We start from the raw sequence: 27,500 nt of genomic DNA, 5'->3' as shown, positions 1-27,500 counted from the left end.
TATTGTTATCTGTCCTTATATATATATATATATATACACACATACATATATATATATATATATATATATATATATATATATATATATATATATATATATACAGAGAGAGAGAGAGATCCCTCTCTCTTTTTCGTCTTCATTCAACAATTTGATAATGCATGCAGAGTCTAAATGCGCTTTTGTTTTCATCAATTAACACAGACAGCTGTCGTTTTGAATGCTCACTTTGTTGACTGCTTTCCGTTTTCTTCAGGAAAAATGAATGAACACAAGTGCGAAGAAGCCATTAACGACACGTCACACAGTATTTCTCCTGACGTCACGAATGTGACGTATGGAACCTGTAGTGTGACGTCGGTGAACTTCACAGGGGAGAAAACGGAAACGCCATGTCCTGATGGTCTGGTATTCGCTGACCCGCGTGACCATTCTGTGGTTTCCGAGGTTAGAAATCTCTAGCAGCTGTTTGGGTCTGTAGATATTATAGTAAAGTGTAGTATACAGTACAGTACAGTGCAGGGCAATGCAACTGAATGCTGTTGTGAAAATGAGTTGGCATCCTTGGATATCTGCTTCTTTTTTTTTCTTTTCTGTTTTTGCCTCTTTTTTTTTTTCGTAATCTGTCACATGATTCTTGTTTCAAGTTTTGTTTGTGATACAGACATGCCTCATATACATTGACTGTGCGTAGAAGTTATTAAAAAAAATTTTTTTTTAAACACGTCAAATCTTGGATGACAAATTTATGAAACATTAGCATTAATGGACTGAAAGAGGATTACGTCTGACGTGAGAATATGTCATTAAAAGAATAGATTGCTTTTTTTTTGCTTTTTTTTTATTTTTTAAATTTACCACATGTTCCTTGTTTAAAGTTTTGTTTGTGATACAGACATGCCTCATATACATTGACTGTGCACAGGAGTTGTTTTTTTTTTTAAACTTTAAAAAACACGTCAAATCTTGGATGAGAAATTTATGAAACATTAGCATTCACGGACTGAAATAGGTATACGTCTGACGTGAGAATATGTCATTAACTCACTCAGTACAGCCAGGCCTCTTCTCCTTTACACAGACCCCTCGGATGTCCAGTGGGTGTCTGAATGACCCAACATTTAGCTTCCGTCGTCAGAACTGTGGTATTCTTTGTCAACATTCACCTCTTCAGTATAAGAGCCTTCCGCTTGCAATATTTTGATGATGGTAGTTGGGGTGAAACGCTGTTAACGTCGTCTCTTTCGTCGTTCGTATGGAGAGAGTTAAAAGAATTTTTTTTTTTTTTTTTTTTTTTTTTTTTGTAATTTACATGTTCCTTGTTTAAAGTTTTGTTTGTGATACAGACATGCCTCATATACACTGACTGTGCGCAGAAGTTTTGTTTTGTTTTTTTAAATTAAAAAAGCCAAACACGTCAAATCTTGGATGAGAAATTTATGAAACATTAGCATTAATGGACTGAAAGAGGAATACGTCTGACGTGAGAATATGTCATTTAAGAACAGATTGATAGACATGTCAGTAACTGTCACCTGACCGTTCATCTTCTTTCAGTGGGGCCTGGTCTGTGAGAAGGAGGCACTGACTGACGTGTCCCAAACGGTGATGACGGTGGGGATGATGGTGGGGGCCGTGGTGTTTACGTCCCTGGCAGACAGGTCAGTTTCTGAATCTTTTGCAGTTGGACGGGTGCAGTGGTCAGATGGCCAGAGCGCTGGGTTCTGTCCTGAGTTTCTTCCTGAGTTTGGCCAGTCCATCAGTGCGTCGTAAGGATTGTACCAGCCGTGATGAAAGGGGGCAGGGTTTTGGTGATGATGGAAACTGGCTCTGCGTTTTGATTTCTTCGGTGTTTCCCAGAGAAGATCTCGGAACATGTCACCCGATGTTTCCTGCGAGGATGCTGGTTCCTCTGCTGTTGGGATGGACAGCGTCTCTGTGGTCGTTGGTCTTGAGACTGTCGTTCTTTATAAATAATTTTTTTTCGTCAAACAGTTCCGAAGTTGTCTCTTGACCTCCAGTCTTGAAACTTTGACAGTGGTTGCTTAACTTACGCTGGATTTTTCTTTGCAGTGTCTTTCAATGTTGAGATAAAGAAATTACTTATTTCTGTTGTATCTTTGGATTTTAAGTCGTTGATGCCACAGTGGCTGACAACATCAGGCTTTTTCTCTGTGGTGGTGACAGCTTGAAGTAAATTTCAAGTTTCAGTCACAGTGTGGGCTTTTTTTGCATGGGGGCTTTGAAGTGGTTCGATCTGCCCAATCTGTTTTCCTGCATACGGTTGAACATGGAATTTTCTTCTTTCTGTTCAGAACGTATACTTCTAGACTTTGTACTTTTTACGTCATCCATCATCTTTTCGTCATAAGACGTCACCGATTTTTACAGCCACAGTGTTGTCTTGGTAGCTTGGATGGTGTAGGATAGAACCATCTCCCTTTACGAGTGATCGGGGGTCTTTTGGAGAAGACTGGAGGAGACAGTGGGGATTTTTGTTTTCAGTTTTCTCCCGACAGAAAGAAGAATGCATGAAACAGAAGGAACGCAACCTCTTCAATCGTCGCCATGCTACAAGAGAAGCAACACCTCTCAAACCTGGAGATACCGTCTTTTTCAAAGACATGAAGAAATCTGGAGAGGTCATCAAAAAACATCACAACCCCCGTTCCTTCATTGTTCTGACGGATAGTGGCCCCATCAGACGCAATCGCACACACCTGGTTGCAACCCCCAGCAATGCCCATCCCCCCAAAGGAACAATTGCTGCAACTGAGAACTCTCCTACAGCACCTACACCTCCTTCTCAACGCCCATCAACCTCAAGACCTTTCCCCACAGCAACACCAGATCAGCCTACCACATCTCCAGCTCCTGAGATCCCGACTCTCCGCAGATCCCAGAGAATCATCCGAAAACCTCAGCAGCTTGATCTGTGACATTTCACTCTTTGTAACGCTTTATGTCGTAACATTAACAATGTTTTAACAAACTCAAGTTGACTGTTTTTAATTTGTTCCGGTTCTAACAAACAAAAGTTGGTAGTTGTATTGTTCATAATTTTGATAACTTAATCTTTCAGAATTTGAATTATTGTCAAAAAGACAATTGTTTTGAGCCCTTTAACGTACGGGTCTAAACATGAATATATCTAAACATGTTTATCCCCCGAAAAGGGGAAGTTGTAGGATCGAGTCATCTCCCTTTACAATCTTCGGTCGAGAGACTCGTTGTCAAGAGAGCAGCAAAACATGACGACGCATCGGAATTGCCGTCTCTGTCACAGCTAGACGACTAGCACTATCGGAACATACGACAGGTGGCTGGCTCGTTTTCTATCTGTTGAACTCGCTGGTTTCTCGGTGAGGTAACTCTGGCCACATTGGCGTAGGTAGGTGTTGGGCTGGGGCTGTCAGTTTGTGTTGCCTGTGTTGTCATGGAAACAGGTTCCATTCTGCAACGTTTTGTTGGCTCTTGTTGTCCCCGTACAATTGCTTCAAGGGAAAAGACACGATCACACAAGACCATTATGATGTTTTATAGTTCTATGATCGTGTCGGACATCTCGGGGATGGAATTGAGATTGACTATGGTGAATGTGACGTGCTTTGTTTTGCTGTGGTTTGCATGCGTCTGTTTGATTTGAGACTGTGATGGTGCCTGCATTTAATTACATGTTTTTATGTCACATAGTCTTACATATGTGTATTTTAGCCAATGTCATGTGTTGACTGTGTTGACCTGGTACATAGTCTATGTCACTTAGTCTTAAATCTGTATAGTTTATTGTAAAGCACAGTGAGCCCCATTTGAGATGGGGGTACTGCGCTTTGCAAACCTGCATTTTTTATATTGTTATTATTATTATTATCATTATTATTATTATTATTATTATTATTATTATTATTAATTTTCCATGTGCCACCGCATACAGGTACGGACGGAAACCAATCCACATTGTGAGCAGCCTGGGTGTGTTGCTTACTGGACTGGCCACTGCCTTCGCTCCATCCTTTGTCGTTTTTACCTCGCTCCGGTTCTTTCTGGGAGCATTTGAGCAGGTATTTTTAGTGGGCACATTTGTTTTATTCATTTATTTATTCATTCATCTATTCATTTGTATATGCATTCACTTATTATCTATTAATTTATTTATTCATCAGTTCATTCATTCATTCATTCATTCATTTATTCAATCAATTATTCATGTATTTATCCATGTAGGTCGCTAGCATTCTGACCTTAGTAAGTTTCTAAATTGTTTCATCATTAGTTTTTGCGACAACATTGCACTCGCTCACTGACTGACCTACTTAACCAACCACTCACTCTCCCATTCACTCACCAACTCTCACTCATTCACGTCCTTAATCAACCAACAAACCACTCAATCACTCACTCACTCTCTCACTTACTTACTTACTTACTTATTGACTGACTGACTGGCTTGCTGACTTACTTACTCACTCACTCACTTGTTCGCTCACTCACTCACTCATGGCAGGGATTTGATCTGACGGGCGTCATCCTAGGCATGGAGATTCTGCCAGCCAGAGGCCGCTACATCCACATGGTGTTCTTCAACATCCTGTGGGGCTGTGCCATGATCCTGCTGGGACTGCTGTCCTTTCTGATGAGGCACTTCCCCTGGCGTTACCTCCAGCTGATCATCTCTGGATTCTCTGCTTACTCTTTTCTGCTGATCTGGTGAGGGTCTGGTTTTGTATGCGTATCCGCCTGTTTTCTTTTTGTTTCGTTTTTCTTTTCGCAGGGTTCAGTTGTTGTTTTTTCTGGTGATATGGAAAGGTAGTGGTTTGTTCTCCTCCTGTGTGGGTATGTGGGTGCCCATGTGTGTGTGTGTGTGTCTGTGTATGTCTGTGTCTCCCTCTGTGTGTGTATGTGTGTGTGTGTGCGCGCGCGCGTGCGTTTATGTCCCCCTCTGTGTTTCAGTTTGTGTCTCCCTCTGTGTGTGTGTGTGTGTATCTGTGTGTGTGTGTGTGTGTGTGTGTGTTTCTCTCTCACACACTCAGTATGTAAATATCCTTCTTTCTCACTCTGTCTGTCTTTCTCCTTGTTTTCCTCTTCTCATCATGAAAGAATAAAATACTGACCTTTTGGACTGGGTAATTTGTGTAACTGGATATCAACATTTTATTTTTGAAATATACCATCTCGTGGAATACTTAATGGAAAATATTCTAAAGTTCTGAGAATCTGAAAGAACGTCACTGAGGTAGTTCAATTTATCAATCTGACGATTCATCCATATCTATATCCATTCGTTCTATATTCACTAATCATTCCTAACTTGGAATGCTGCAGACATATCGCCATTTAAGGCCCTTCTAGTCATCATGTCAGTCCCAACCACTTTCACCACCTTTGAAGAATAGACGAATGTTTCCAGACTTGACCATGGGCCACATAACCTGATAAGTTGTGAGTATCTTGGTGGGGTTGATAAAGAGGAAGAACAGGTCCTGGCCAAAACATTTTCTTCCAACTCCCAAAAGGTCAGTAAATCATGTCTAAAGCTGGCCTACCTATCTCCTATTTGAAGATACACTTGCTTTCAGAAAACACACTGTCCAGCAGGTTTGGTAACCCTATCTCTGTATATTGTGCATCTACACGTGTCTGTTTGCTGTCTATCTCGTTTTTAACAATACCTTGATCATCCAGTCGTTTATGTTTCCAGTTTCCTGGAGGAGTCAGTCCGCTGGCTGGTGGCTAACGGCAGGGTGGAGCACGCAGAGCGGATACTGAAGAAGGCGGCAGCTCAGAACAAAGTCAGCCAGGTGGACGTGCTCAACGTCTTCAGAACCAAGGTTCTGAGGCAACACACCTCTGATGAAGGACACGACCTGAAGAACGGAGCATCTGAGGTTCCCGGAGAGCATCCCAACTCACTCCTGGGTAGTCACTCTGCGTCTGGTGACAAAGAGGACCTGCCCAAATACGGAATCACGGACTTCTTCAGGCACAAACACGTCTTCATTTGTACTGTGATCAATGGCTTTGCGTGGTGAGGCTTCCTTGAAACCGATTTCAGTGCAGTGTGATGATAATGACCTGTCCCATTTGTCGTCATTTTGCAATGATGATCTTTTACTACCTTAAAGTCGTAAAAAGCACATGCCTGTTTGCTTTCTTACATAGTTATCTTTCCCTTTTCTATCCCAACGCATTTGTTTTCATCACCAGCCTCATACATAATATCAGGATAACTACGAACTTGCATATATGTCGACATGTTGACATGCATACATACTAACCCATTTAGTCAACTAACAATTCCTCTCTCTCTATGTATATATACCACGTCTTTGGATATTCTTCCGTCTGACTTAACTCTCTGCACTGTAACCATTTCGTCTCTATATTGAGTTCCTGCTTCAGTTTTGTGGATGAACAATAATCAAATACATTTTTGTTTTTTCAAATGCAGATGGAATAGATATCTCCGTCATATTTGTTATTCAGATTTGTTTTACTGTGCGTCTGGCAGTTTGAAATAAGTATTTCACTGACAAAGTGTTTGTACTTATTTCAATGACAGGTTTGTGAATGTACTGACGTATTACGGGTTGTCTATGACGTCAGTGAACCTTGCTGACGACATGTACCTGGGGTTTACCCTCAGCGCTTTGGTCGAACTGCCGACCGCTCCCGTTGCATTCTACTTGGTGGAAAGGTTTGTGTATTGTGTGAGGTGATGTGTGAGTGGTATGTGGCCTCACCTTTAGTGTAATAATATTTGTTGTTTTTTCTTCTTCTTGTTTTTGTTTTGTTGTTGTTGTTTTGTCAGTCTGTCTCATTTCCTGTCTGTGTGTCTGTCAGTGTTGATTTTTGTGGTATTTTGTCTCTGTTACGTTTTCGTTTTTCTCTTTCTTTCGTTCCATCTTAATTTCTTCGTTTCCTTTTTTTTTCTTTTTCTTTTTTCGTTTTTCCCTTTTTTTTCTATCATTTTATTCCTTCCTTCCTTCTTTCTTTCTCTCTTGCTGTTTATTTTACCAGCTAGCATTAAATCTTTTCTTGATGTTGGTATTTTATTCGTTATACATTTATTATATTTGGGTTTATTTTTGTAGCCAGAATGCTATCATCTAACGTCTTTTCATTATGTTATATTAGAATATGATTATGCTAGATTGATTCGTTCGTTCGTTTGTTCGTTCGTTTTCAGATTCGGTCGGAAGAGACCTTGCGCCGCGTTTCACGTGCTGGCGGGACTATCACTGCTGGCCTCTGTGGCTTTGCCATCACTCGCAGGTGACTGCTGTCAGATTCACACAAACAGGTCTACACATATGTTGACGTGGAAGATCCACCCTCAACCCAACAGGTTGAACGGGGATCGTAGTCGGGCGAAAATCCAGCGCGCTAATCATTTGACAGTCGTACCCGTGATTAGTTCGTTGGTTATTCGGTGGGTTGGTTGATTGGCTGGTTGAGTTGGTAGAGTCGGCTGGTTGATTGAGCTGGTTTATCTAACTGGTGGGCGCATTGGTCGGATAGTTGGCTGGCTGACTGGCTAATTCATTGACTGACTGACTGATTGATCTATGTTGGATGACTGCACTGATCAGTTGGCTGGCTGGCTTGCAAAGTGTGTGGGTGACTGTCTGATGAGTTAATCGATTGACTGATGATTGATTAATCAATTAATTGAAGCTGGGTGACTGCACTGATTGGTAGGTTAGTTGTTTGGCTGGCTGATTGTTTGGTTGATTGTTTGGTTGATTGATTGGCTGCAGGTGACACCCGAGCGTCCACCATAGCGGTGGTGGTGCTATCACTTGTGGGCAAGTTTGCCATCACTGCTTCCTATGGAACGCTCTTCATGTACACTCCTGAGCAGTTTCCAACCAACCTGAGGTGTTGTTTCACTCTGTGACAGCCTGTCATCGTCTGTCCATGTGTGTGGAGGGGTAGTGCGCGCGTGTTTGTCTTTGTGTGTGTGTGTGTGTGTGCGTTTGTATGTATGTGTGTCTGCGTGTGTGCTTGTGTGTGTGTCTTTGTATGCGTGTGTGTGCGTGCGTATATGTGTGTATGTGGAAATCAAAGTCATCCATCTGGATAAAAACAAAGAATAACCTCTTGGAATTATTGATTTTTTCTTTCTCGTTGACGACAAACCCTTACTTTCAGAGACAGCCGTTGGTTTACTGATGCAGTTAATCAATATGAAAATTTAAATAATCAGTTGCAGGTATGGGTAAATTTGGATAAAAGCAATTACCATCTTCAGAAAAGGTTGTTACATTGCAGCAAGGGAAACTGGATTTATAAGAGCATTACGATGCCAGTCGTTAATGTTTATAAACACCTTGGAATATTTTTCTCTTCTCGTTTCAGTTTTGTTGCTGCATTTCGAGATCTATCTAGCATATCAAAGAATGCATTGTTGTCTGTTATGAAGGTATTATTTTTGGTGAACAAGAACTCTGGAACAGACATCTGTGGCTTACTCTAACCAGATTCAGATTTATTTTTTCTTACGCAAAAATACACAGCGTTATAAATCTGCAAACCATTCATAATTATCATGTCATCTGTGCGAGGAATCCAAAGAGAATCAAGTCAATATTGTTTTGAAATGTCCTGCCATTACAGACCTTTGAGATAAATTCCAAAGAAATATTGTACATATCCATGTATATTCCGAGGATGTTTATTGATGTCTTCGAATAGTTATGATACTATGCACGGTTTAGTAGAGCACTTCAGCTAAAAGAGATACTTGTATCCTAAATGGTGTGGTAATTGATTACGGTTGTGGTCTATACACAAATAATTATAGTGACACATGTTAAATTTTGTCGTCGCCTTCTTCTTATGTGGGGCAATTGCCTTAAATGAACAAATCATCTGAATCTAAATCTCTACCCCTCTGTCTTTTTCTAAGTATGTGCGCGAGGTTTGCTTTTTATTTCTTTTTGTATTTCGTTTATTTGTTTGTTTTGTGTGTGTGGATAGTTTGGTTTCGTCCAAACAGTATAAGTTCATGGCTCCTGTTTCCCTATTTTCAGGAATGCAAGTCTGGGAGTGGCATCTATGGCGGGCAGAGTGGGTGGTACAGTCGCCCCATACTCTAGAACCTTGGTAAGACACAGATGGATACACACTCAAGATGAGCGAATACGTGGGGTGATGAAATCGTTTGTGAAGCAGGAAATGCAGTTGCAAACTGTAATGAACACACACACACACACACACACACACACACACACACATTCATACATATACATACATATACTCACACATACACACACACACACACACACACACACACACATTCATACATATACATACATATATTCTCACACACACACACACACACACACACACACACACACATATATATATATATATATATATATATATACATATACTCACACACACACACACACACATTCATACTTATACACACATATACTCACACACATACACACACACGCACGCGCGTGCATTTTCTCCCTATCGTCTTCGTCATCGTCGTCGACCTTTTCTTCTTCTTCTTCTTCTGATAATCCAGTTCTTCCTGCACCCACTTTCTCCTTGTCCTTTGCCTCGTGGTTCTTCTTCGCCTCCTTCTTTCCTCCAGTTTCTCCTGCATCTGTTTATCTTCCTCCTTGTCCTGCATCACCACCATTCGTCATCCTGTCCACCCATCTTTTCCTGCCCTCTTTCTCCTGCACCACCATCACCACCCATCGTCACCCTGTCCTATCCATCTTTTTTCCAATCCTTCTCCACCACCACCACCTATCGTCATCCTGCCATATCCATCTTTTTTCCAGTCCTTCTCCAGCACCACCTATCGTCATCCTGCCCTATCCATCTTTTTCCAATCCTTCTCCATCACCACCACCTATCGTCATCCTGGCCTATCCATCTTTTTCCAATCCTTCTCCACCACCACCACCTATCGTCATCCTGTCCTATCCATCTTTTTCCAAACCTTCTCCAGCACCACCTATCGTCATCCTGTCCTATCCATCTTTTTCCAATCCTTCTCCACCACCACCTGTCATCCTGTCCTATCCATCTTTTTCCAATCCTTCTCCACCACCACCACCTATCGTCATCCTGTCCTGTCCATCTTTTTCCAATCCTTCTCCACCACCACCACCTATCTTCATCCTGTCCTATCCATCTTTTTCCAATCCTTCTCCAGCACCACCTATCGTCATCCTGTACTATCCATCTTTTTCCAATCCTTCTCCACCACCACCTATCATCCTGTCCTATCCATCTTTTTCCAATCCTTCTCCACCACCACCACCTATCGTCATCCTGTCCTATCCATCTTTTTCCAATCCTTCTCCACCACCACCACCTATCGTCATCCTGTCCTACCCATCTTTTTCCAATCCTTCTCCAGCACCACCTATCATCATCCTGTCCTATCCATCTTTTTCCAATCCTTCTCCACCACCACCACCTATCATCCTGTCCTATCCATCTTTTTCCAATCCTTCTCCACCACCACCACCTATCGTCATCCTGTCCTATCCATCTTTTTCCAATCCTTCTCCACCACCACCTGTCATCCTGTCCTATCCATCTTTTTCCAGTCCTTCTCCACCACCACCACCTATCGTCATCATGTCCTATCCATCTTTTTCCAATCCTTCTCCACCACCACCACCTATCAGCATCCTGGCCTATCCATCTTTTTCCAATCCTCCTCCACCACCACCTATCATCCTGTCCTATCCATCTTTTTCCAATCCTTCTCCACCACCACCACCTATCGTCATCCTGTCCTATCCATCTTTTTCCAATCCTTCTCCACCACCACCACCTATCGTCATCCTGTCCTACCCATCTTTTTCCAATCCTTCTCCAGCACCACCTATCATCATCCTGTCCTATCCATCTTTTTCCAATCCTTCTCCACCACCACCACCTATCATCCTGTCCTATCCATCTTTTTCCAATCCTTCTCCACCACCACCACCTATCAGCATCCTGGCCTATCCATCTTTTTCCAATCCTTCTCCACCACCACCTGTCATCCTGTCCTATCCATCTTTTTCCAATCCTTCTCCACCACCACCACCTATCGTCATCCTGTCCTGTCCATCTTTTTCCAATCCTTCTTCACCACCACCACCTATCTTCATCCTGTCCTATCCATCTTTTTCCAATCCTTCTCCAGCACCACCTATCGTCATCCTGTACTATCCATCTTTTTCCAATCCTTCTCCACCACCACCTATCATCCTGTCCTATCCATCTTTTTCCAATCCTTCTCCACCACCACCACCTATCGTCATCCTGTCCTATCCATCTTTTTCCAATCCTTCTCCACCACCACCACCTATCGTCATCCTGTCCTACCCATCTTTTTCCAATCCTTCTCCAGCACCACCTATCATCATCCTGTCCTATCCATCTTTTTCCAATCCTTCTCCACCACCACCACCTATCGTCATCCTGTCCTATCCATCTTTTTCCAATCCTTCTCCACCACCACCACCTATCGTCATCCTGTCCTATCCATCTTTTTCCAATCCTTCTCCACCACCACCTGTCATCCTGTCCTATCCATCTTTTTCCATTCCTTCTCCACCACCACCACCTATCGTCATCCTGTCCTATCCATCTTTTTCCAATCCTTCTCCAGCACCACCACCTAACGTCATCCTGTCCTACCCATCTTTTTCCAATCCTTCTCCACCACCACCTATCATCATCCTGTCCTGTCCATCTTTTTCCAATCCTTCTCCACCACCACCACCTATCGTCATCCTGTCCTATCCATCTTTTTCCAATCCTTCTCCACCACCACCTATCATCATCCTGTCCTATCCATCTTTTTCCAATCCTTCTCCACCACCACCACCTATCGTCATCCTGTCCAATCCATCTTTTTCCAATCCTTCTCCACCACCACCTGTCATCCTGTCCTATCCATCTTTTTCCAATCCTTCTCCACCACCACCACCTATCGTCATCCTGTCCTATCCATCTTTTTCCAATCCTTCTCCACCACCACCACCTATCGTCATCCTGGCCTATCCATCTTTTTCCAATCCTTCTCCACCACCACCACCTATCGTCATCCTGTCCTATCCATCTTTTTCCAAACCTTCTCCACCACCACCACCTATCGTCATCCTGTCCTATCCATCTTTTTCCAATCCTTCTCCACCACCACCTGTCATCCTGTCCTATCCATCTTTTTTCCAATCCTTCTCCACCACCACCACCTATCGTCATCCTGTCCTATCCATCTTTTTCCAATCCTTCTCCACCACCACCACCTATCGTCATCCTGCCCTATCCATCTTTTTCCAATCCTTCTCCAGCACCACCTATCGTCATCCTGTCCTATCCATCTTTTTCCAATCCTTCTCCACCACCACCACCTATCGTCATCCTGTCCTATCCATCTTTTTCCAATCCTTCTCCACCACCACCACCTATCGTCATCCTGTCCTATCCATCTTTTTCCAAACCTTCTCCACCACCACCACCTATCGTCATCCTGTCCTATCCATCTTTTTCCAATCCTTCTCCACCACCTCCTGTCATCCTGTCCTATCCATCTTTTTTCCAATCCTTCTCCACCACCACCACCTATCGTCATCCTGTCCTATCCATCTTTTTCCAATCCTTCTCCACCACCACTGCCTATCGTCATCATGTCCTATCCATCTTTTTCCAATCCTTCTCCACCACCACCACCTATCGTCATCCTGTCCTATCCATCTTTTTCCAATCCTTCTCGACCACCACCTGTCATCCTGTCCTATCCATCTTTTTCCAATCCTTCTCCACCACCACCACCTATCGTCATCCTGTCCTGTCCATCTTTTTCCAATCCTTCTCCACCACCACCACCTATCGTCATCCTGTCCTATCCATCTTTTTCCAATCCTTCTCCACCACCACCACCTATCGTCATCCTGTCCTATCCATCTTTTTCCAATCCTTCTCCACCACCACCTATCATCATCCTGTCCTATCCATCTTTTTCCAATCCTTCTCCACCACCACCACCTATCGTCATCCTGTCCTATCCATCTTTTTCCAATCCTTCTCCAGCACCACCTATCGTCATCCTGTCCTATCCATCTTTTTCCAATCCTTCTCCACCACCACCTATCATCCTGTCCTATCCATCTTTTTCCAATCCTTCTCCACCACCACCACCTATCGTCATCCTGTCCTGTCCATCTTTTTCCAATCCTTCTCCACCGCCACCACCTATCGTCATCCTGTCCTATCCATCTTTTTCCAATCCTTCTCGACCACCACCTGTCATCATCCTGTCCTATCCATCTTTTTCCAATCCTTCTCCACCACCACCTATCATCCTGTCCTATCCATCTTTTTCCAATCCTTCTCCACCACGACCACCTATCGTCATCCTGTCCTATCCATCTTTTTCCAATCCTTCTCCACCACCACCTATCGTCATCCTGTCCTATCCATCTTTTTCCAATCCTTCTCCAGCACCACCTATCGTCATCCTGTCCTATCCATCTTTTTCCAATCCTTCTCCACCACCACCACCTATCGTCATCCTGTCCTATCCATCTTTTTCTAATCCTTCTCCACCACCACCTGTCATCCTGTCCTGTCCATCTTTTTCCAATCCTTCTCCACCACCACCACCTATCGTCATCCTGTCCTATCCATCTTTTTCCAATCCTTCTCCACCACCACCACCTATCATCATCCTGTCCTATCCATCTTTTTCCAATCCTTCTCCAGCACCACCTATCGTCATCCTGTCCTATCCATCTTTTTCCAATCCTTTTCCACCACCACCTATCATCCTGTCCTATCCATCTTTTTCCAATCCTTCTCCACCACCACCACCTATCGTCATCCTGTCCTATCCATCTTTTTCCAATCCTTCTCGACCACCACCTGTCATCCTGTCCTATCCATCTTTTTCCAATCCTTCTCCACCACCACCACCTATCGTCATCCTGCCCTATCCATCTTTTTCCAATCCTTCTCCAGCACCACCACTTATCGTCATCCTGTCCTATCCATCTTTTTCCAATCCTTCTCCACCACCACCACCTATCGTCATCCTGTCCTATCCATCTTTTTCCAATCCTTCTCCAGCACCACCTATCGTCATCCTGTCCTATCCATCTTTTTCCAATCCTTCTCCACCACCACCTATCGTCATCCTGTCCTATCCATCTTTTTCCAATCCTTCTCCACCACCACCACCTATCGTCATCCTGTCCTATCCATCTTTTTCCAATCCTTCTCCAACACCACCACCCATCATTCTGTCATTGCCATCTTTATCCTATCCTTCTCCTCCTCTCCCTCTTAGTTCTCTTCCTTCCATCATTCTATCCTCTTCTCCTCATCCTCCCTTTTTGACTCACTTGTGTAAACAAAGTGAGTCTATGTTTTAACCCGGTGTTCGGTTGTCTGTGTGTCCGTGGTAAACTTTAACATTGCCATTTTCTCTGCAAATACTTTGTCAGTTGACACCAATTTTGGCATAAAAATAGGAAAAATTCAGTTCTTTCCAGTCATCTTGTTTAAAACAATATTGCACCTCTGGGATGGGCACACAAAAAAAAAATTAAAAAGAAGCCAAATTATATGCAAACTGGATTTACTGTTATATTTATATTTTTTTAATTCTCTAAACTTGGCACTTTGATCTGATACTCTGACACAACAAAAGAGCAGTCATTTTTATCATTTTTTGTTCAAACAGGAACTTCTTTTGCTAAGCATGGAAGTTATATTTATTTTGCATGTCTTTGGTGCAGATAGTAAAAAAGGGAAAATAATCTGTAATTAATGCTAGGGGGCTTAATTTGCTTTCAACTGATCTTTCTCATCTTAAACATTACATTTTGAAATTATACTCAATACATAAAAAGCTTGTGTGTTTTACTCACAGTGTACAGGGCTTTCACTATGTTCATTGGCCCAAGTGGTCTTTTTCGGAAAATACTAAAATCAATACGACAAGTAGATCTATTGGCTGGGCCCTGAAGGTCATGGACAAAAATCAATTGCGTACACATATTTATACATATTCAAAACGCGTGCTCATTTTGTTTCAAGTTATTGACCTGCCCGTTCAATCCTATATTCAATGGACAATACACGATAACATGTGATGGAAAGTTGGAGAAGGAGACCGTTAAATATTTATTCAGAGAACGATTTGTGAACGCTTCATCACTTACTGGATTATGCCCCAAACTGCCATCAAAATAGCCACAGAATCAGTCGGAATTCACAGTTAAAAGTAATAGACCATGAAAGTTTATATCCTTGAATTGATGAAACGTAAAAATTTCCAGTCTTGACTTTTCTCAAAATGAAGTCCTTTTCACTTTATACGACGTTTAGAAGTACTTGTACTTGGTTCTACATGTTATTACTTTAACAAAATACTCAATTTTCATATCAACTTTAAAACTATAAAACTAGAATGAACATAAAAGAGAAATTGAATCGACCGTGTCAACCGGGTGTAACTAAACTTGTACATCTATTTAGATCCAGAGAAAACGGCTAAATGTTGCAGTGTGATTACGGCGATAGCCTTGCCTCCTTTACCACGGACTTAAAAAGAATTTTTAATTGCCCGTAAAGATTTTTTGAATGCCCAAGATACATCAAAATAATATGGTTTAAGCAGCGTTCTCACTGCGAATACCGCAATCGATTTATCGCCCTTTAAAAAACCATGTTTAAATGTTGTTGTTTTTTTAACGTCAGCTAAGCAGCCACGGTAGTGTAGTGGGTAAGACAATTTCTTCTCACCCGAACATGCGGGGTTCGAATCTGCTGTTAGGACTTTTTTTTCTTTTTTCATTTTCTTTTAACCCGAAGCTTTATAATAACAAATACAGAACACATTTTAACGATTAGATTTTTTTGATTTTTTTAAGTGTATCACAAGTGAGTCTGGTGAAGGCCTTGCCTCTCTTGTCTTCACATTTTGCCTCACCTTCCTTGCTTTCCTCACAGTTTAATATCATCATTCAACATGAAGAGACTATGTGTTTGTATAAACGATTTTTCTTTCCTCATTCCCAATATTTTCTCAAAACGTCTCTTTCCAAATTCCAGATCCGACACTTTCCCTGGGCACCGGGCACTATCTTCGGAGTGTGCTGCCTTCTGCTGCCTGTCTGTATGCGGATGCTGCCAGAGACCTGTGGCAGAGAACTTCCCCAGACCATTGAGGAAATGGAGCTGTACATCACTGCTCCAGACATAGTGTCTCCACGCTCTCAGAATGACCAGCAGAAATCAGATTGTGTATAAATTAAAAAAAAATTAAAAATGAAAGTCAATAGTTTCACTGCTCCTTTGTCGTTGTGCTGTGGTTGCGTTTTTGTTTTTGGTTTTGGTGTTGTTGTTTTTTTGTTGTTTTTTTGGTTTGGGTTTTTTTTCATGTTTCCATGGGTGATCAGTCCATAGTTTATCTTACGAATTGTGTTTAAAGTTATTCTTTCCATTGTGACTAACTGACATTTTGATATTATCAGTCTCGGTGGAAATTGTGGCGATTACGACACACACACACACACACACACACACACACACACACACACATCTCTCTCTCTCTCTCTCTCTCTCTCTCTCTCTCTCTCTCTCTAATGAAAACCATTTTATAAACAATTGTGTCCTTTACAATAACCTGCGGCAAAAACATCTGAACTCTGAAGGTCAATCGTATGTTCACTTGCTGAAGAATGGTTCTGTTTACAGTATTCGTAAACTCTGCATTTATATATTTAATGCCCTGAAGAAACGACAGGAATTCTGTGACAACAATGATGAAAGTTAGAATTAATTTACTATGCACAAGAAGCACTTTTGTTCTATAGGTTTAAGTAAGTACGTATTTTACATTTTGTTGTGGCTTAGTGATCACCATATTGTGTACTTTTGACTTTCTAGGGGCCGGAGGCCTGGAGATTAAAGTTTTGTTCTTGTTCTTTCTCTCTCTCTCTCTCTCTCTCTCTCTATATATATATATATATATATATATATATATATATATATATATATATATATTGTTGACTATGATGATACCATGGTGAGGCATTGATAATAGGTACAGATTCTCAATTTCAGTGTTTTTTCTATATTCATTATCAGCAGCGCAGACAGTTAATAGACCCACATCATTCTAAGTTACCCTGTGAAAACAGCGATTGTTGTGAATGCCTTATGCAGATACTCTTTTCTATGGCACACTTGGATGTTCAAAATAATGCGACATTTTCCGCACGTCTTTTCCCCTTACAATCATTTTTCCTCGTACATAGTATGCATTACTTTGGAATATCTTCTTCTACAGTTTCCTTTTCAGTTATAAGCCATGCACACTCTCTCTCTTTCGTTGTGTGTGTGTATGTGTGTGTGTAATTATGTAATACGCATAGTCTCTGAATCTGAATTTATATTATTGTGTGCTAGATCATTATTTTTCTTCTTCTTTCTTTTGTGAGTTATTGCGCGCGCGCGCGTGTGTGTGTTTGATGTTTATTGTACAGCGCTTTGAGCTCTCGTTAAGGGAGGAAAATGATCAACAAATGTCCATTATTATTATTATTATTATTTCCTTTGTGACTAAAAGTTGTTTTGTTTTGATTTGGTTCTTTGTGGGTTTCTTTTTTTCTTACACCAAAACACCCTTTTCATTCGTTTTTTTTTTAACACTTACAAAATGTGGCGTCTTGTGATGAACACAAGGAAAAGCCAATAAAAGAAGTTCCTGTTGTTTTGGATCAGTTGCATAAAGGTGTTCTGTAAATTAGCATTCGGAAGATTTTATATAGTTGTTCCAGATAGGATACACGAAGGAATATCAAAACTCTCAAAATGATTATGGTGCAGACTTTCTTGTTCCTAAATTTTCCATCGTGTATCTGTATGAATAAGTTTACAGTGAAAGTGGAAATGGTAGTAGTTTCCCTCTGATTACTATGAATTATTTTGAGCTTTAAACATTGCAATAACCAGATGATGTTGTGATATCATCAGTACGTCACAGGTTTGTTTTTTGGGTAGTGGCATCATTTTTCCATTTGCTTCACGTTTTAAAGAAATGACTAGTCTCCAGCACAGCTTATTAAATATTCGTCTGTTATTGCCCTCATTTTAAGACCTGTCTGTTGTACATTCAACCATTTTCTTAAATTTCAGTTTCTTTGATTTTGTTGTCATTATTCATATATTGGCAATTCAATGTCCAGTATCATTAGACGGGACATGTCCTAAAATAAAGTAAAATCATTTTGTTTCTATGTTGTTCAGTACACACACACACACACACACACACACACACACACACACACACACACTGACTCAATCGCTCATACAAACACACAGAGGGAAATAAACCTTGACGAGACAACGATCTTTATTTTGAGGAAAATTGCACACACGCACGCACGCACGCACGCACACACACACACACACACACGCATACATACACACACACGCACACACACACACACACTGTACTCAGGCTCAAGGATGCAGAGTTGGATGAGAATCAATTACTGGTGAGAGTCATGCGCCTTTTTATTCATTTACTGTTTTGTGTGATAAACTTACGTAAATTAAAAGCATCCTTTGTGGCTGAATGATCTCTCTCTCTCTCTCTCTCTCTCTCTCTCTGTCTTCATCTTCTCCATCTCTGTCATACCGTCTATCGTTTGTTTACGATCTCCCCGCATATTCTCTCCACCCTCACCCCTGCCCCCTGTTCTTCTCTTTTCGCCCCGCCCCCCTTTCTCTCTCTCTCTCTCTCTCTCTCTCTCTCTCTCTCTCTCTCTCTCTCTCTTACTTTCAGTGATTTTTATTTGCTTACCATACACCGTAAACAAGCTGGAAACTTAGCATTAAACTGATCGGATCAGAAAACAACTGGAGTGTTCTGCTCTCTCTCTCTCTCTCTCTCTCTCTCTCTCTGTCTCTCTCTCTCTCTCTTTCCCTCACACACACACACACACACATACATCTCCTACACAGACACACACACACACACACACACACCATAATTATTATCCAAACAGGTCTTTCAGCCATGAAGTTCTGTCTGTGTCAGTTATTCATCCTTTCACTCCTATCAGAGTATGAAGGATTACCACGAATGAATTCACACACACACATACACACACACCGCGCGTGCACAATGATCCACTCCCCACGAACCAGCATACGCGTGGTGGTGACATACAGACGTCTGGCGGCAGAGGACGTGAAAACTAAATTGAACGAAGTCAGCAGAGCCGATCGTTAGAATGGGTCTGATCTTGTGATCGACGACGGCCGGTGTCGAAGGAATTTTGTGTTATCCCCTCTGAAAATATCCCCCTTTCCCTCTGCACACACCCACACACACGCGCGCGCGCGTACACACACACATTTACACCTTGTGTTTGAAATAGTTCAGAGTTTAATTAGGAACCCCACTGGCTCTTTGTTGAAATTTTACTTGTTTGATAGTTAGTTCCTTTTATTTTGTCTATATATATATTTTTTTTTAATTGAGTAGAGAGGAATAGGGAAAGTAGTGAGGATTTAAGACATGGGTGTGGTGGGGAAGGTAACGGATTTTCGTCTGAAATCACAATTGTGGATAGACGTTAACAAAAGAACGAACGAACACGTACACACACACACACACACACACACACACACACACTATATCATCTACCCGGAGGTAGTTCGGGGATGTTTTGTTGTCAACACTGTCGCCGGGGGTCGATTTCAGATCAGCCGCACTCATACTGAAGCATGATTTTATTCTCAAAAGCAAGTAAAGACACTGCGAACATTTTGAGCGTCAATAAACCGGAGCTAATGGTGTGCTCGGAAAACTGCTCATGCACACAGTGAGCACATAACACAGCGGCAGTTTTTTAAACAACATCAAATATGAAAAGTAAATTAGATCACGGATGAACTCTGAAATGAAAAACTGAAGCAGTTCCATGTAGTCTTTATTTTTTTTCCTCTTTTTTCGCTTCTTTTCTGTCTTTCTTTCTTTCTTGCTTTGCATTTGTCTTTTCTTTCCTTCTTTCTATATTTTTTCCAACTCTCTTATCTGTGTGTCTAGCATCTGTCAATCTAACTATTGATTATCTATCTGTCTGACGAATGATCTGTCTGTCTATCAAACTAATGATCGATCTATTTGTCTATCCACCTAACTATTGGTTCTTCTATCTGTCTCTCGATCCAGCTATCTATCTACGTATCTGTCTATCCGTCCGCTCGTCTGTCCTGTCTGCCTTTCATTCTTTCTCCCTTTCTTTCGTTTCCTTCTGTCTTTATTATCTTCATTATCTTTCTTTCTCTCTATCCCCTTGTTCTAGGGCCTTTCTTTTCGGAGGGGGGGGGTTGCGGGGGGGGGGGGGGGGACGTAGGGGGTGAGTGGGGAAGGGTGTTGAAACCCCGTTTTGTTTGACTTTGGGAGGAACCCCCCCATTGTAGAATGTGTAAACGACACCCCAACCCCTCCCCCCCACACACACACCGCACCCCCCCCACGATATCACAGTGTGGTATTTACGACAACAACAACAACAACAACAAAAGAGAACAAAGCCAAAGCCAGGTGATAATCATTGACTTAAGTGTCAAGTTGATCAAAACTATGGAATGCTAACGTACACAGGCGCAGTCCAATGTCTTTCGAGATGTGGACATGAAGCTTCCAAATCTGGGAAGAAGATAAAAGAAAAGAAGCGAATCTAATTCTCTCTCTCTCTCTCTCTCTCTCTCTCTCTCTCTCTCTCTCTTAAATCATTATTTTTACACTTTTTTTATTGTCAGGTCAGGTTATTAGATCTGCTACTGGTAACCTGTAATCCAGTACAACCTGTTCAGGGTCGGGTTGCCGGCGACTAAACCGGCACTCCCACCGCTCCCTTCCGGGACTGGTGAGGCACTTAAGCCACTGGAATTAAAAATGAGATCCATAAAAGGGCGTCGGCTCAGGAGAGCCACCGACGGCCATTTAGCTCCACCGTGCTGTGTGCATGCCACACGCAGTTGGCCCCCGGGGTGTGTCTACCCATGCATGCGAAGTCTGGATCCGGCAGAATCTGCGGAAGAAACCTATCGGTTCAACGGAGAGGAAGGCGGTTACAGCAACGCACTGTGGAGTGCAAAGAGCAAGATGAGACACCAAAAGGATATCTTGGTCATCCACTGCATCCGTGCTCATCCTCCAGTCGTCTCGACTTCGTCTTGCCATGGAAATTGGTGAACCCGGACGAGAGAGTGAGGTCGACGTTGCGCAATTCCTCTTTAAACAAACTCATCGTGCAAGTCATCAGTCATCCTTAATGACCTTTCATCCTTCATCCCTTCATCACCCCCAAGTCCTGTTGCGACAGGCGAGCGACGAAACGACAGGTGTGGGTACACTGGCAGTCGCAGCCGCAGACCTGCACGCAGGCGGCTCAGGCCATAGGGTCGTTCTTCATCGACACGGAGCAGCGATGGAGCTCGGCAGCCGTCTGAGCGTCTGAGCAACCCTCTTTTAGGAATGCACTGCTCACCTCCCTGGCATGAGGAAGGGGCTAGAAAAGGTGCCCTAAAACTTACCTGCTCCATATCACCCTGGCCAGCATACCGCGGCTGGCGGGGACCTACAACAGCGGTCGAAACAAAGAGAAAGAAAAGAAAAAAACAATGATCGTTCCTCTCACCATTGGTGCTTGGAACATAAGGACTCTCCTGGACAGAGATGACGCGGACAGACCCCAAAGGAGAACGGCACTAGTTGCATCCGAACTCGCCAGATACAACATCGACATCGCAGCCTTGAGTGAGACTCGGCTTGCAGGCGAAGAGGAGCTCTATGAATGGGGATCTGGTTACACCTTCTTCTGGAGTGGACGAGGAAGCGAAGAGCGACGTGAGGCTGGCGTTGGTTTTGCAGTAAAAACAGCACTTGTCAGCAAGCTAGCTGGAATCCCAAAGGGAGTCAACGATAGGCTTATGACCATGAAACTCCCACTGGCATCTGGCCAGAAGCACCTCACGATTGTCAGTGCCTACACCCCAACCATGACCAACCCGGATGAAGTGAAGGCGAAGTTCTACGAGGACCTTCACTCTGTCATTGCTGCTATCCCGAAAGCAGACAAGCTCATCATTCTTGGGGACTTCAGTGCTAGAGTTGCCTCTGACTACATCTCCTGGGATGGAGTGATTGGAAAGCACGGCGTGGGCCACTGCAACCCAATGGATTGCTTTTGCTTCAGACCTGTGCAGAGCACGAACTGCTGATAACCAACACAGTTTTCTGCCTCCCTTCCCGTAACAGGACGTCATGGATGCACCCTCGCTCAAAGCATTGGCATCTCATCGATTACGTCATCGTCAGGAAAAGGGATAGGCAAGATGTACGTGTGACAAAGACCATGTGCGGCGCCGTGTGTTGGACAGACCATCGCCTTGTAGTCTCGAAGCTGAATATTCGAATCCAGCCCAAGAGACGCCCCCAAGGCAAGAAGGCTCCAAAATGGCTCAACATCGCTAAGCTGAAAAACATCACCATCAAACGGACCTTTGTGGAGCTGCTGGAAGATCGTCTGGAATCCGCCTCTCTGGACAACCAGAATGTGGAGTCTGACTGGAGGACCTTGCGCGAGCTGATCTATAGTACAGTTTCAGAGACCCTGGGACCCACGACCAGAAAGCACAAAGACTGGTTTGATGAAAACTGTGATGAAATCAAGCAGCTTCTGGATGAGAAACGCCGACTGCATCAAGCCTACCTGAGCAACCCAAAGTCCACATCAAAAAAGGATGCGTACAATGCCATCCGCAGGACTGTTCAGCAAAAGTTACGTCAGATGCAGGATAAGTGGCTGAGTGACAAAGCTGATGAGATCCAGGGATATGCTGACAGGCACGATATGAAGAGGTTCTATGATGCCTTAAAAGAAGTCTACGGCCCCACATCCTCAGGATCATCCCCCCTCCTCAGTGCAGATGGGAGTACCTTGATCACCGAGAAGGAGAAAATTCTCGAACGCTGGGCTGAGCACTTCAACAGTGTCTTAAATCGCCCTTCCTCCATAAATGATGAAGCCATAGACCGTCTCCCACAAGTTCCCATCAACGAAGCACTGGACGATCCGCCAACACTTCTTGAGACCCAGAAAGCAATCCGTCTGCTATCAAGTGGCAAAGCACCTGGCTCAGACTCCATACCAGCAGAGGTCTACAAGGATGGAGGCACTGTGCGGACTGAAAAGCTCCATCAGCTGTACTCACTCATGTGGAAAGAAGAGACGATCCCCCAGGATTTCAAAGATGCATCTATCATTCACTTGTACAAGCGAAAGGGGAACCGGCAAGCCTGTGATAACCATCGGGGCATTTCCTTGCTCTCCATCGTAGGCAAGATACTTGCCAGGATCCTACTGAACCGCCTCACAGCACACCTTGACCAAGGTCATTTGCCTGAGAGCCAGTGTGGATTCCGGAAAGAATGCGGAACCACCGACATGGTGTTTGATGCAAGGCAGCTGCAAAAGAAATGTCAGGAGCAAAATGGTGATCTGTTCTCCACCTATGTCGACCTCACTAAAGCCTTCGACATCATGAGTAGAGAGGGACTGTGGAAGATCGTGGCCAAGTACGGATGCCCTCGGAAATTTATTTCCTTGGTCAGCCAATTCCATGAAGGCACACAGGCTCGAGTCCAGGACAATGGCGAAACATCTGCTCCTTTTGCTGTCACAAATGGTGTCAAGCAAGACTGCGTCCTGGCTCCAACACTGTTCAGCGTCATGTTCTCTGCAATGCTTACTGATGCCTTCAGAGATGGCGATGTTAGAATCGGCCTGAAGTACAGAACAGATGGCAAGCTGTTTAACCTCAGAAGGCTTCAAGCAAAAACCAAGGCCATGACAGACATCATCAGAGACTTTTTGTTTGCTGATGATTGTGCCCTCAACGCTGGATCTGAAGCTGACATGCAACTCAGCGTCGACAAGTTTGCCACTGCCAGCAGGAACTTCGGCCTTACCATCAGCACGAGGAAAACTGAAGTTCTCCATCAGCCAGCCCCAGGAAAACCCCACGTTGAGCCCAACATCATAGTCAACGGTCAGAGACTCAGTGTGGTGGAGCGGTTCACATACCTTGGCAGCGCACTGTCACGAAATGCGACCATCGACGATGAAGTGAACGTCAGGATTGCAAGAACAAGCGCAACCTTTGGCAGACTCTATGCAAATGTCTGGAACAGAAGAGGCATTGGTCTTGAGACCAAGCTAAAGGTCTACAGAGCAGTAGTTCTCCCCACATTACTGTACGCCTGCGAAACTTGGACAGTGTACCAACGACACGCCAGAAGCTGAACCACTTCCACACAACATGCCTCAGGATGCTACTGAACATCAAGTGGCAAGACAGGACCCCAGACACGGAGATGCTTGCAAAAGCCACCCTTCCCAGCATCTTCACCATCCTGATGCAGTCCCAGCTTCGTTGGGCTGGACACGTAGCGCGCATGCCAGACCATCGGCTGCCCAAAAGGCTCTTCTATGGCGAGCTGCAACAAGGGAAGAGATCACACGGAGGTCAGAAGAAGCGCTTCAGAGATACTCTGAAAGTCTCTCTGAAAGCATTTGATATCAACCCTGACTCCTGGGAGGAATCTGCAGTGGACCATGACAAATGGCGCGCTGCTGTGCACAAAGGCGCCAAGTTGTGCGAAGCCAACAAGACTGCTGCAGCTGTTCAGAAGAGGCAGGCCAGAAAGTCACGGGCAAACAAGCTTCCTGACAATGACATGCCTGTCTTTGTCTGCCCCAACTGTCAGCGAACATTTCGTGCGCAGATTGGACTATTCAGCCATCTGCGCATTCACAGATAGATTCATGAGCATCTCCTCCCCCCCCCCCCCCCCCCCGACCCCACCACCCTCCCCCCATCCCCCAGCTGGATGACAACGATGGTCATCATCGATCTCGATGGACACACACCATTTTTACACTTACACCGAGCATTCTGCTAAAAAAACACACACAAAAACAACAATAACACAGATTAGGAGGGAGAGAGAGGACGGGAGGCGCAGTAAGACAGACAGACAGAGACACAAAAACAGAAACAAAGAGACAGAGACAAAGAAGAGAGTAGGAGCGGTTGCGAGGTGGAGGGAAATTTAGGTACGGGGGGGGGGTGGATTTGTACACTCGACACCGGCTGATCGAAGTCGGGTCGCTCTCGCCTTAGTCTTTGGGTCGCAGTAAACCGTCTCGATCAGCTAATGAGTGTTGTTGTCGGTGCTGCCCCTTCTGCCCCGCCTCCCCGTCAGTTACACCCCCCTCCCCTCTCCACCCTCTCCCCTCCCCTCCTATAGACACGGGCCCCTAAGGGCTCGGTCAAACAGCAGTGACTGAATAGGATACGCACACACACACACACACACACTTGTGCGCGGACACACGGACAAGGTTCGTTCGTTCGCTCCCAACAGGTTGAGGAGTTAGTGGTTTGTCCGGATTTCCGACGACTGGAAGAGTTTTGTGTGTGGTGATTTTGTTGTTGTTGTTGATTTTGGCTACAGTCGGGTTTCGTGGTGGTGGTGGTGGTGGTGGTAGTGTGTGTGTAAAGGAGGTAAGGAGGAAAGAAGGTGGGAGGTAGGTGGGTGGTTTGTGGTGGTGTTGTGGTTGTGTGTGTATGTGTTTGTGTGTGCGCGCGCGTGTGTGTGTGTGTGTGTGTGTGTGTGTGGTGTATGTGTTGGTATGTGTAGGTGAGTATATGTCTCTCTCTCTCTGTGTATGTGTAGATGGATGGATGTGTGTGTTTGTGTATGTGTGCGCGCGCGCACGTGTGTGTGTGTGTGTGTGTGTGTGCGTGTATGTGTGTGTGTGTGTGTGTGTGTGTGTGTGTGTGTGTGTGAGTTATGCACCTACATGCTTTGCATTCTCCCCCGCCCTCTTCCCTCCTTTCTCTCTTGCTGAATGCGAGAAATTGAGAGACTGAGAAAGATGAGATTTTTCTTTCTGTGATGGTACGTTCGTGCGTATGTGTGCGCGCGCGCCGCATGTGTGTGTGTGTGTGTGTCTGTCTGTCTGTCTGTGTGACAGAGAAAGAGAGGAAGAGAGAGAAAGACATCAAAAGACTCGCTAAAATGTAAATAGAGAGATAGTGCGTGCGCGCGCGTCTGTGTGTGCGTGTCTGTGTCTGTGTTTCTCTCTCTCTCTCTCTCTCTCTCTCTCTCTCTCTCTCTCCCTCTCTCTCTCATTTATTTTCTCCGGTAAATTTATTCAAATCAACTTCGTTTTGACTGCCAAAGTTAAATTAATGTCTGTCCGGTATCTGGAACACAAATGTCTCGAATGAATTTTTTAGTGCCTCACCAAAATGTTCTTTCTTTCTTTCTGTCTATCTGTCTTTCTTTCATTTTTTCTTTCTTTCTTTCTTTCTTTCTTTCTTTTTATTGACTCATTCTTTCTTTTCCATTTTCTTTTGTTAAGAGAACGCTATCTTTCAAAGTACATGACTAGGTCCAGGTGGCAAAGCTTAACATCCTTGCTGTTCTGTGGTGTGTGTGTGTGTGTGTGTGTGTGTGTGTGTGTGTGCGCGCGCGCGCGCGCGCGCGTGTGTGTGTATACGTGAGCCCATCTGTCTGTCTGTATGTGTATATTTTTGTGTATTTGTGCGTTGTGTGTGTTGGCATGTTAGGTCGATATATATCATAGTGATGATTTTGAGCCATGTGGGTTTCCATACTGGCTTCGAGGGAGAATATTAAATTAATCCGGGTGTTAATGCCCCATATATATTCTGTGTTGCTTGAGGTGGTCACTACAGCCCGCCTCCTACATAGAAACTGCATGGCTTTATCGGTGAAGATTGTAATACCTTGTACATACAGGGACCTATCATAATCTGTCTTACGTTGCCCAGAATTAGGGGCTGGGTTGGAAGACTGTAAACTGATATTGATTTCGTGTGGGAGGGAAGTGAAGATGGGGTGGGGGTAAGGGGGCTTAAGGGAGTGTCTCTGTGTGTGTGTGTGTGTGTGTGTGTGTGTGTGTGTGTGTGTGTTGGTTTATGTGTGGAGGTGATGTTTGGGGGTGATGTGTGTGTGTTGTATGTGTGTCTGTGGGGGAGGTGGGGATTTGTTCGGGGTGATGTGTGTGTGTGTGTGTGTGTGTGTGTGCGCGCGCGCGCGTGTGTGTGTGTGCCTGTCTGTCTGTCTGTAGTGGTGTGTGTCTGTGTCTGTGTCCATCTTTCTATCTGTCTCAGTGTCATCTGTGTGTGTATGTCTGTCTGTCTTTCTGTCTCTGTATATTTTGAGTGTGTGTGCCCGTCTTACTGTCTATCTGTCTGTCTATCTGTCTGTCTGTCTGTGCATAATGTCTTTGAGAATGTGTGCGCGCGTTGGGTATATATATATATATATATATATATATATATATATATATATATATATATATATATATATATATATCACAGTGATGCTTTTGAGCCATGTGGGTTGCCATATC

General features: G+C 43.8%; 2 protein-coding genes across 3 annotated transcripts in view; both read left to right on the top strand.

The window, feature by feature from the left end:
• Nucleotides 1-3,929: 3,929 nt before the first annotated feature.
• LOC143282227 (organic cation transporter protein-like) overlaps nt 3,930-27,500 on the top strand; it is a 42,549-nt gene continuing 18,978 nt past the window's right edge. Inside the window, exons 1-8 of the mRNA XM_076587827.1 lie at nt 3,930-4,058; nt 4,502-4,704; nt 5,696-6,022; nt 6,557-6,691; nt 7,184-7,269; nt 7,755-7,875; nt 9,030-9,102; nt 16,081-16,272. Of these exons, the coding sequence (XP_076443942.1) occupies nt 4,532-4,704; nt 5,696-6,022; nt 6,557-6,691; nt 7,184-7,269; nt 7,755-7,875; nt 9,030-9,102; nt 16,081-16,272 (1,107 nt within the window). The 5' untranslated portion in view covers nt 3,930-4,058; nt 4,502-4,531. The remainder of the gene's footprint in view (nt 4,059-4,501; nt 4,705-5,695; nt 6,023-6,556; nt 6,692-7,183; nt 7,270-7,754; nt 7,876-9,029; nt 9,103-16,080; nt 16,273-27,500) is intronic.
• Nucleotides 25,417-27,500, top strand: part of LOC143282423 (uncharacterized) — a 46,672-nt gene continuing 44,588 nt past the window's right edge. Inside the window, exon 1 of one of the 2 annotated variants that reach the window (XM_076588058.1) lies at nt 25,417-25,620. The gene's annotated coding sequence lies outside the window, so the exon portion shown is untranslated. Of the gene's footprint in view, nt 25,644-27,500 lie in introns of both variants that reach the window. The other variant, XM_076588059.1, reaches the window with a different exon arrangement.

This window comes from Babylonia areolata, chromosome 5 (genome assembly GCF_041734735.1).
Source record: "Babylonia areolata isolate BAREFJ2019XMU chromosome 5, ASM4173473v1, whole genome shotgun sequence".
NCBI classification, from domain to species: domain Eukaryota; kingdom Metazoa; phylum Mollusca; class Gastropoda; order Neogastropoda; family Buccinidae; genus Babylonia; species Babylonia areolata.
The sequence above is the reverse complement of the archived record's forward strand: the minus strand, read 5'-3'. Positions and strand labels throughout refer to the sequence as shown.